The sequence below is a fragment of the Lycium barbarum genome, chromosome 3 (genome assembly GCF_019175385.1).
Source record: "Lycium barbarum isolate Lr01 chromosome 3, ASM1917538v2, whole genome shotgun sequence".
Taxonomy (NCBI): Eukaryota; Viridiplantae; Streptophyta; class Magnoliopsida; order Solanales; family Solanaceae; genus Lycium; species Lycium barbarum.
In genome coordinates, this window is record NC_083339.1 from 20,653,261 (window position 1) to 20,664,864 (window position 11,604).

Genomic DNA, 11,604 nt, shown 5'->3' on the forward strand with positions numbered 1-11,604 from the left:
CAAACTGTGGCCTTTGATCCAATTATAAGCGAACAATTTTGTGGCCTCGGGCCCAAGTATACGTATACATAAATTGGGGCCTCGGGCCCAAATACATGTGTTCATCATTTAACAATTTATATCATGGATTTGAGAAACATTTTGAGACATGGAATTATGAGTTGTTCATAGAATTTAGAGTGTTAATAGTTCATAAGCATCTGAGTTTTCAACACTTAAACTCATGGGATGTCAAACATGAGTAAAGTCTTTCTCTCCTCGTACAGTCTTGGCTCTAGTAAAGAGAAAGAATCCCTCCCTACCCTACTGCGGGAACCAATATTAGTAAGGACATCCATGCTTTGGTCATCTAAGCATTTGATCAAACACCTAGTAGGCATGAAGCTCCACAACCTTCATCAATAGTGTTTCTTCATCTTACAACCTATCTTTTTGCCATTAGATGATACTACAACCTCATATAGATATAAATACCATCATCCCTAATTACCCATGGGATAAACAACAACCCTTAAGAAACATTATAATCATTCATAATTCTCTATCATATTCACCAACTATAATTCAAGAACTTATAGTCTCTAAATACCAAATACATAACTATATTCGAGTGTAGGATAAAGGTCTTACATTTTGATATCGCGTTCTTGAATTTCGAATTCTATGGGTTCTTGTCCAAGATGAAGATTCTAGCCTTAATATATGAATTCCCAAGGTTTAATCTTGTTAATAACAGTATTGGAGAGTATCAATCTAAAAACACCATTAAAACTCACCTTAGAGGGTTTTTGATGTCTTAGATGAGTTTTACCTCTCTAGAACGTTTTTCGGACTTGGGGAAGTTGGGGAAATAAACCCCTACCTTGGATACTTATAAAATAAGAAATCAGGAAAATTACGACTCTTGGGCCACCCTTGAGTCGCAAGGGTGCCGCACCTATTGTATAGCCTTCAGTAAAATGGGCATAACTTTTTGTACAGAGATCTGTTTGAAAGTACTTATATAGATGGAAAGGTATTTCAAAGGGCTACAACTTTCATTGCGGATGCTTTCCCAAACTCCCAACTAATAAGGGGGTTATGCCCGCATGAAGTAGGCCTTGTGAAAGTTCACTTGAAAACATGGTCCGTGGCATAGCTTCCAATTTTAATTTGCCCAGGGACTCTTCTTATACCTTTTTATTGGTTTTAAAACATTTCCTACACTTCCCATCTTGGTTCTATTATATCCACATCTTACAAGTCAAACCATAGCTCGAAGGCACGAGGTGTTACATACATATTGACCTTAAATCCCAAATCCGTTAATTAATTCAAATTAGTGCATTCAATAAAGTCTCAACTTCAACAAATGAAACTTCTATCCCTCTCCCTTGCCTCCCAACCCCCCAACCCTCATATCTCTTAATTTCATCAACAATCACATTAAAATGTCTTCAGACAAGACATGGAGAATTAAGGGTATTAGAGATATGGTATAGATCATTCCACAAAGTAAGTCTCGCTGACATGTGTGTGCTAGCATAGATCGTAGATATGGTAAGGTCTTGTGCTCCATCCAGCCTTCTTAGTGTAACTGATAAAAGTTGATATGTATCCATCTGAACCAACCTCATCTATAAATAACCAAATCTTGCCATATATGTTATGCCACGGTATTGACATTCGCACCCATCGTTTATACAGCTTAATGTTTCTTTAATGTTGAAATGGTTCCATTAATGCTATAAAATTGAACTACTTTGGTTTGTTTAAGATCATCACTCTTTCAAAAGCTTGTTAAATGTTAATAGACCTGATATTTCAGCTAAGTGCGCTATTCATTAAGAAACATCAGTCTTTGAGTTAGGAGTACATGATTAGTGAGGAAAGGAGTTCAACAGAGGAATTGATATAGGGGATGTTAATAATGGATGACCAGAATGTAACACAGAACCTGCAGCAGGCATTGGCTAAGGGTGACATCTCACCAAGACATCTGACAATCCAAGAAGGAAACCAACAAGAAGACTGTCAGAGAGAAAAATGTACGTTCTAAGCTCATTTGTGGGGTACCGACAAATACCCTTCGGATTATTACCAAAATGTGTTGTTTTGTATAAGATACTAGTAGATTAAGAATTGAACTCAAAAAACGTGTAATTTATTATTTTCAAAAGGAATAGATTGGTTTGACCATTTAAGCATCATTTGTATGATATTCCATCATAATTCACCCAAGGCCCAACGCCAAGTCACAAATTTAATCCTTTGTATATTTAAACTTAACATATAAGATATAATCACTATCTTAATTATTCGATACGGTTATATATTTATTTCGAAATAATTTTATTTTCTTTAAAGAAAATCTAATAATCAGTTTGGAACAATTAAGTTTGATCGGTTTTTAAATATCCATTGATAGCCCCTAGATTAAATTGATAATGAGAGCTTTATTTTGCAAATACAACCTTTATTAGTTACGCAAAGTTTGTTGATAGAGAAAAGGACATAAATGATCTCTTAACTATGATAGTAGGTTCAAAATAGTCCCTTAACTATGCACTTAACGGTTTTAGTCCTTTAAGTTTGTTACAAGTTAACAAAAACGGTCCCTTAACTATGAGAGTAGGTTCAAAATAGTCCCTTAACTATGCACTTAACGGTTTTGGTCCTTTAAGTTTGCCATAAGTTGACAGTTTTAGTCTCGACAAAATATTCATCGAACTTATTTGTTAGATTTGACGAGAACTATGAAAAAAAGGGAAAAATTAGTGAGAACTCTAGATCGGTCAAATAACTCGGGACAAAACCGACGGACGTTAGTCGGTTATAGGAAAAAACTGAGGAAAAACCTACAGACTTGATAATGTCAAAAAATAGTGTCTCGGAACACAAAGACCGACGGATTCTGTCGATTAAAATCGAGGGAGTCATTCGCTAAGTAAAATACACTAGATTCGTTTTTACTGAAAATTAGAGAAAACTAAATACTTCCAGTGTAGTGATTCTTTTTTTAAAAAAAATAGTTTCTGCGCATTTTTCCTCAAAAATAACCGATGGACTTCCGTTGGTTTTCGTAAAAAACAATAAAAATTAAAAAAAAAATAGTGTCCCTCGATTTTATCCATCGGTTTCCGTCCATCGTTTTTTTCGCTTGTTTTTGGTAGTGATAACTTTTTTAGTTAAGGGCCTATTTTTAACCAACCCTCATAGTTAAGGGACCATTTTGTCAACTTATGGCAAACTTAAAGGACCAAAACCGTTAAGTGCATAGTTAAGGGACTATTTTGAACCTACTCTCATAGTTAAGGGACCATTTTTGTTAACTTGTAACAAACTTAAAGGACTAAAACCGTTAAGTGCATAGTTAAGGGACTATTTTGAACCTACTATCATAGTTAAGGGACCATTTTTGTCCTTTTCTCTTTGTTGATATGAGAATTGGAGTTTGAACCCAGTTCTTAGATACTCACCTTGAACATTTTTTTAATTCTTGTTGCAACAACGTACTTTGTACCAATTCGACAAAGGAGGTGTACAAGGAGCAGTCATTTATCAGTAATAATACAAAAAGTACAAATTTGGGGTGCACTCAGTATGGAGAAAAATAATTTTCAGAAGATATTATTCAATTTTTTGAAATTCGGTTGGTCAAATTTTTTAAAAACATTTTCTCTAGGAAAACAAGTTCGATAAGTGGCATTCCACATTGCTTGTGTCCTCCCCGCCCTCTAGCATACCTCATCTTCACCTCCACCACCCCCGTAACCCTCATCCCCACCACCAACCCACACCCCTATCCTCCACCTCCACCTCTAATAGTATTTGTCAAATTACATACAAATGCTTATAGGATAATATATTTTATTTAAGTACCAAACACAAGAAATAAGTAAGAAATCTACTTATTTTCCTAGAAAATATTTTTCATGAAAAACTTTTTCAACCATACCAAACACATCCGTAGAAAGTGTTAAAAAGATCGCAATACTAATAGTAATAGTGATATGGGTGATGAGAAGGTATTTAATAAAAAGATGAATGTCACAACCCAAGTTCACTTACTGTCCGCTTTGGGCCTATGCCCGCACGATTTTATTCGAGCTACGCCACATTGAGCCCCAAAACAAGCGTAACATGTGGACTTGAGGTATGCCTTATAAAGGGACAAAGTGCACCAATACCCATTTTTAGGGCCACCATTTAATTTATGCCTGTAGTTAAAAAATTGCAAGTTTCCCGCTTCGGGAACAACTTCAAACGTATAGCAATAATGGTGATTCACCATTGTTTTCAAGACCTATTTAATTTAAACTCACTTTTTATATTTGAAATCCAAGATACACTTCGTCAAAGCATTAAATTTCAATTGCTGTAAATTCGAAAAATACTATTGTACAACAACAAAGAAGAAGAAGAAGAAGAAAAAGAAGAAGAAAAAGAAATAATAGAGAAGAAGCAATTTGTTTTGTCTGAAGTTACCTAATATTGGGTATTAGTTAAATATTTTTTTAGAAAACTGAATACAGGTTAAATGGGGCAACCAACTAAGGTGCCATGTGAAAGTTTACCTTATAAAGCTCTTTACTTTCCTCTCCCATTCCAATGTGGAATTAGCTAAAGGTATCTTGTGCACCTCATCTTCAGAAACTTGTCAGCCTTGATCAACCCTCCTTCTGTCAAGAACGTTACATACACCCTACTTAGAGACTCGGTGTCCTCGCTAAGGTTTCTACACCATTGTATTGAGGGAGTACTAACTATGACACCATATTTGTCACGACTCAAATCCATGACAGGTATTATCCACTTTAGAACTAGGCCTGCACGACTTTATCTTACGGCCTACGCCACATTGAGCTCCAAAAGCACATGTACCATACGAACTTGAGCTATGCCTTATAGAGCTCTTTACTTTCCTCTCCCATTCCGATGTGGGTTCACCTAAAATGTCATGTGCACCTTATCTTCAAAAGCCTGTCGATACTTCTTGACCCACCCTCATCAGCAACCCCCCCCCCCCCCCCCCCCCCTCTTCCCTTCTTCTCAGTCAAGTTCACTACAATGAAGACTCGATGGATGGGGTTGTTTGGACTATATAATTTTTTCTACCAATCAAGCTTAATAAAAAAATAGATTTAATTTCACATGTTCAAGAAAATGGGAGACAAGCCAATGGCAAGTAGCAAATCCAATTCTCAAACGAAAGTCTAATTAATCTCTATTCATCATAGAAGTTGCAGAAATTAAACCCAATAGTCAATAACAATTCATGCTACCCAATTCTTGTGAATATTACTCTTTAGACATTCCATTACTCAAATATATGGAGAACTAACCATAGACCAAAAGAGGCTAAACAAATTACCATTAACAACTAATATTAACATGATTAAACTTTCATACTTGTACTTAAAGGGCTGCTCCCATCAAAATTCCTGAAGGAGGAAGCGCGAATACTGTAATCCATCAGGCTACGAAGCAAATCCTTCAGTAATCCCAAAACTGTTAGAGGACGCCAGGGACTAAATTAGCCGACGTAAGTATTGACTTTTCAAACCCTCAGGATTCTGGCCTTCACTTCCTTTGTGCAAGTATATGTCGTTGATGTCATCAGCAATATCATCACTAATATTGACTAATTTATTGGATGATCTATTCTGTAAGCTCAATTGTCGCGGGATGAAAACATTGAAGTAATAGTTGATAATGGTCTTCGCAGTCTTTTGAGGTAATGACTTTAATGCGTATTTCAGAAAGTTCTTTCCATTTAGTTGTGGTTTCCTTTTGACCAGTGACTCAAAGGTCGTTTGCTCCTTCGATGACCATGCCTTTGAAACTTGCTCCCCCATTTCATCAAATTTCCAACTGAAGAAAGCAGGACCAAGGTCCCGTTGCAGAATTCGCCTTTCCTCAGAAACATGGCGTTTGACACAGACAGTGGTTCCTGGAGACCGACAAGAGCAAGAGTGAAGTCTCCCTTTTCCAATTGCTCTAGAAGACACTTCCATATTTCCAGTCTCAATAGGCCAGACTCGGGTGCCTAACCATCTTGAATTTTCAGAGTCATCCTTGTCTGCCGGGACTGTCCAGTCTGGAATATCAGCTTGGAAACGAGGACCTACTGGAATAACAAATCTCTGAAGGTGGTCACCAATGAAGTTCAGCAACCTGGGGGATTGACGAGGTGGTTGTAGAGGTCTGCTTCTTGATCCTTTCACAGACAACAAGCTTGAATTATGAGCTGCATCATCCAAGGTCAGCAACGAGGCAACGGAAGCAGTCCGGTTATCATGACTCAACAGGTCTGAACCAGTTACTGACTCATCAGAATCAACTATGGATGAGAAACCTTTCGGACCAAAATCTATTGCGTCATTGTGGAGGGAGAGTTCTGAAGGTAACTGCTCTTGAGTATTGCCCACAAATGTTAGTAAACTACATGCACTATCAGAACTCAAGAAAACTTCTCGGTCAGAACTTTCTGCGGAGTTAATTGAATTAAGCGAGCATGAAATACCGGAGGCATGAGAAAAATGCCCTCTACTTAGTTTTGATTTACTTTTCTGGTTAGATTTCTCCGCCGGAAGTCCAGGAGGAGATCTCAACTGACCTTTGACAAATTGTTGAAGTTTTCTTTTCCTCTGTTAAAAGAATCAGGAGAATATATTATAACAGTATGGCAGAATTACAGCGAAATGGGAAAAGAAAAACATCTAATGCTGCTCAGGAAACATATTTTTCCCACTAAATCAGGGATGTCCTAAGGATGAAAATTTCCCGAACTAATGTTCAAACTATAAAGAAGTCAAGAAAACCACAAGAACAAGGATATTCAATTTCACTCACCACTTGATACATTTTGAACACAAAATGGAATTGATCTTGATGTTTAGTGATACCACAAAGACGTGCCGAACCACGCCTCAATCCCAAACAGGTCGGGGCCGACTATATGAATTCTCATTTCTTTTTTTTTCTTTTTTCTTTTTTGTTTGGATAACCGGGTGTCCGAGCCCGCTTGCGCGTACCTTGACCAATCCCACGAGATACCTGTCACCTCCCACTTGCAACAGGTACCAGGTAACTCTGTCCACCAAGGCTAGAACAAATGAGAAGAAATCAACTAGTGTTTTGCCTATGCTGGGAATTGAACCTGAAACCTCATGTTGCTCGACCCACTTCATTGACCACTAGGCCACACCCTTGGTGTGGAATCCTCATTTCTTTATTTAAGCTAATATCATATATCAATCATAATAAGTAAAATAAAAGTGAAAATACGATAAAACAAATATATTAATAAATAATAATAATAATAGTAATAACAATATAAATTCCATACGAGTCTAAAACCTATCCTCAACTAGTAGCTACATTGTGCACTATTTTAGGTAAGTCTTTATTGATACCAAGCATTTGCAAGTCTTTTGCGACTACCCGTCCCCTTTTAACACCTTCACTTATCATAGTTTCACACCTAAGGACCGGTGCATCTATAGGTAGAAACCTCAAGTATGCTCTAATTCCTATTTGTGTTCATGTATGCAGCCAGTGCCCTCGTTGCCATTCTGTCCAAGCACTAGGTCAAAATTTTGAGATTATCGCTAATCGGTCTTAAACTTCAAAAGTGCTTTTAGTTTTAACCCCAAAATTCATGAAACTATGCCTATGAGGGAAAGGAAGGTGGATCTATGGTTGGGAGCTGAAAGAGGTACATGCATTTGCATACAATTGTTTAGTATCAGCAATCCATTTGAAAAAATGTGCTTGCTCATCCATCTATAATTCATCCATTTCACAAGGAGATTTAAACAAAATCCACAATAAATTATTCACTAAATGCCTCTCCATGAGGCATAATGATTACGAGCACAAGTTTAAACCAAACTACTTCCGTGGCAAAGAGAATTAGTATTAGCCTCATAATTGGATTTGATAAATTTATCAAACCTACGGATGCAGATGTGCATCTATCTACATAACAAAGACACAAACTGTATGATTAAAACGGACAGCCCGGTGCACAAAGCATCCCGCGTTAGCAAGGTCCGGGAAAGCGCCGCACCCCAAGGGGTGTGATGTAGATGGCCTACCCTAATGCAAGCATTAGTGACTGCTTCCATGGCTCGAACTTGTGACCTATAGTTCACACGAAGACAACTTTACCGTTGCTTCCCTTCATTTATCAATAAATATCTCCACCTTCCTTTTACCAGACAAATGAGCAGCCCGGTGCACAAAGCATCCCGCGTTAGCAGGGTCTGAGAAAGAGCCGCACCTCAAGGGGTGTGATCCAGACAGCCTACCCTAATACAAGCATTGGCTGCTTCCATGGCTCGAACCCGTGACCTATAGGTCACATGGAGACAACTTTACGTTGCTTCAAGGCTCTTCTTCAAAAGGAGGGATGACAAACGAGAACTTCCCAGGAGGTCACTCATCCTAGTACTACTCTCGCCTAAGCATGCTTAACTTCGGAGTTCTGATGGGATCCGGTGCATTAGTGTTGGGTCGCATACCCTTTTAGCAGGCAAATAAAAGGAATAAATCAGTGAAAAATGTATGCTTCATAGCTGTACAATGACCTAGAAATTCAGACAGGAAATGATGAAATATCAAAACATCAGATCAAGTTTCTCTGCTTTTGATCATTTATATCATTGGTCATGCAAAGTCGACTAGAAGAAAATGTGATAGATGTGTTTTACATTCAACAGAAAACAGTCAGTTAGTTGGACTTGAAACTCATAGTACTAGATAGTCTAAGAAGTGTTTTCATCAATATGGCCAGCTAACCAACCAATCAGTACAACAACAACCAGTTGACCACAACACCTCAGTCCCAAACAAGTTAACCTAAAAATCAGTATCTGGCCACAAATACCACTCTCAATCTTGGAAGGGTAAATAAGACGTAAAACGTACTTGCATAGGAAGCATTGACACATGTGACAGAAGCAATGATGCCCGCGGGACAAACAGATTCGAAACCCAAAGTAAGTATGCTAGAGAGAAACACATGAATGTAGTATATGTTTGTTTCTTTAGCCCATAATTAATAATTAGTCCATCCAATTTTAAGCTACACCACTTAGCTAAACTCCAAGTTTGAGGGTTTGTTTGGAGACTCTGAAATCAAGATGAAATTTAATCTGAATCTACTCTAAAATCTAGATCCAAAAATGATCTATTTTCTACTATAATCCAACTTGTATTTTGATCTCAATTTGGTAAATCTTCGACGTGAATCACAATTTTACCTCCTTTAGCAACTTAATTGGACTATATTATTATCTTTTGATTATATATAGGGTGTGTTTGGTTGGTCCCGATCCCTACCCCATCTCACCCCAATATTGTTTTGCTAGGCTACATATAAATGCTCTTGGAATAATGTTCTCTCACTTGCTTACCAAACACTAGAAAATAAGTAAGAAACCCACTTTGTTTGCAAGAAAACATTTTCCGTCATACCAAACACAACCATAACAAGTAGTACTCATATACGAAAGTCATTGACTAAAGCAACTTCCATATACTGCAGCTGCAGTCAATACTAATTGCTCTGTTGTGTCTTAGTTATTTCTCTCCATCACTCCAGTACAGTTCATTGATGTTTATTTTAGTCCCTTCCGAGGAAAAGGAGTATCTAAAGGTGAAAAAAGATACACATCTGCAAGACTATAACCATCATAGAGGTACATGTATTTATAGAAAATTCATAAAAGAGCGCGCATACCCAGGATATGTCATTATCAGCAAGAGCCATTGCATCTCGCACTTTAAGCATCTGATTCCATAACGGCCGAATTTTAGGACGTGATACATTGGAATCACAAGGATCTAGTGCAAGTATTTTCAGCTGAGCTAACATTTCTTCATCAGTGTAGCTCCCAAATATCAACTTCCCTTCTTCTTCAATAATCCTTTTTTCTCCCTCCTTCATACCTTTCGATGCATTCATCTTTCAGCTTACACTATTCGCTTTTTTCCTAATTTCAACCCTGAAATTTGAATGTTTGCAACAATAACAATGATTATATACTACAAAACAACAACAGCAGCATACCCAATGTAATTTCACAGATCATAAATTGAGAAAACTCAGGGCATATTCATTTTTGAACTTCATAACAGATAGACCAGACTACCAACAACTTGTATTGTCACAGTTACTGCATTTAGCATATGATTTTTATTTTATTTTTAAATGGGGGAGAGAAATACAATGTGGAGATTCAAACCCTCAACCAGTAAGGTAAAAATTCAGACAGCCAACCAACTGAGCTACTAAAATCCCCCAGTAGCAATGATTATGTACTCAGATCATAAATTCGGAAAAATCTGGGCAAATTCAATTTTTTTGAATTTCATAACGGATAGATCTGGACCATCAACAACTGGTATTGTCATAGTTACTAGCTTTATCTCAGAACACAATATGGATCCAAATTCAACTTAGCTAAATAGAATTAAGTGGATTAATTAACTCAAATTCAGTTAATTGCATTATCAAATCATCTTTTTAAAGATTAAATGAGCAAGGTAATGTTAGGACTTCAAACTAAACCCCCACGCGCGGAAGTTATTTGACACGCGCCGGAACTGATATTACACCGGAAAAAGGATTAACCCTAACCCTAGATAACGAGATGTTTAAGCGATGAGTTTATAGGCATATTTTGTAGTCGTATAGAGACATAAATATGTGTACTTACCTTTCGTGTGTTGGTCGTTTGCTGTGTTGACGCTTTGTTTGCCTTGGTGAATCCGGTCCCCTTTTTTCTTTTTCTTTTTCTTTCTTTTTGTTTTTTGAAGAAAATTCTACTCTTTCCTTTTTTTGAAGAAAAGGCTACACCTCTTACTTCTATGAAGTGAGGTTTTGGGGTGAGGGTTGGGAGTGAGGGGCAAGGGTATTTATATAGATAAGTTTGGTCTGATTTAGGCGGGTCGAAATAAGTTGTATCAATATTGGGTCATGATTCAACCTGTTCAAAGTTTGATGGATTAAGGTAGGGGTTTAGATCAACTTGGGCCTTGGTCACATATCCAACATAAAAGTTTCATTGAACATCTGTGGTCGCTACCTTCCCACTTTTAAAAAAAGTTTAACTGATATCCAATATTAGATAACTTCAGACAGAGTATTTTATCATCTTCTTCTTCTTAGTTATTGTACAATAGTATTTTTGAATCTATAGCAACTGCAGTGTAATGCTATGAAGAAGTGGGTCTTGAATTTTTAATATGAGAAGTGAATTTCAATCAAATGGGTGTTGGAAAAACTTGAAACATAGGCAAATCGTTATTGTTGCAAAATGGGTTTGTTAGGTTTGTTGATGTTTTATTAAATTGATAATTGTGATTTGTTCTTTAAGGTATTTGGAACTTATGTTTCAAATTTGAAACCAGTTGGAGTAGATTTGGGTGTTGAATTGTTGAAATTCGAAGAACAAATTTCTATTTATAGGGAAAAAACATTCAACTGGACATCAAATATAAATATCTGAACTCCAACCACAGATGACTGAAGTGCATGCGAAAATTGGCTGCACTTCAGTCATGTGTCACAAAAATGACTACTTTAGTCATATATGTCTACAGACAAAGATGAAT

At 37.0% G+C, this 11,604-nt stretch overlaps 1 protein-coding gene and 1 pseudogene across 2 annotated transcripts; both read right to left on the reverse strand.

Moving 5' to 3' along the window:
* Positions 1-5,180: 5,180 nt before the first annotated feature.
* Positions 5,181-10,893, reverse strand: LOC132630699 (uncharacterized). Of its 2 annotated transcripts, none has more exons than XM_060346260.1 (3): positions 10,707-10,893; positions 9,728-9,992; positions 5,181-6,629 (listed from the first exon to the last, which is right to left on the reverse strand). In XM_060346260.1, the coding sequence occupies exons 2-3, from the start codon at positions 9,950-9,952 to the stop codon at positions 5,511-5,513; spliced, it is 1,344 nt and encodes a 447-aa protein (XP_060202243.1). In that variant the 5' UTR covers positions 9,953-9,992; positions 10,707-10,893; the 3' UTR covers positions 5,181-5,510. The 2 variants fall into 2 exon arrangements, with proteins under 2 accessions (XP_060202243.1, XP_060202244.1); XM_060346261.1 differs by lacking the exon at positions 10,707-10,893 and adding an exon at positions 6,835-7,074 and having other exon boundaries at positions 9,728-9,857.
* LOC132634569 (5S ribosomal RNA) lies at positions 8,393-8,507 on the reverse strand (annotated as a pseudogene).
* Positions 10,894-11,604: the final 711 nt, after the last annotated feature.

Excerpts from the sequence above, each read along its gene's own strand:
- LOC132630699 (XM_060346260.1), bottom strand. The coding sequence starts at position 9,952 with ATGAATGCATCGAAAGGTATGAAGGAGGGAGAAAAAAGGATTATTGAA. Across the intron at positions 6,630-9,727 it reads CTGATAATGACATATCCTGG|AGGAAAAGAAAACTTCAACA; the intron begins GTATGCGCGCTC and ends TTCTTTTAACAG.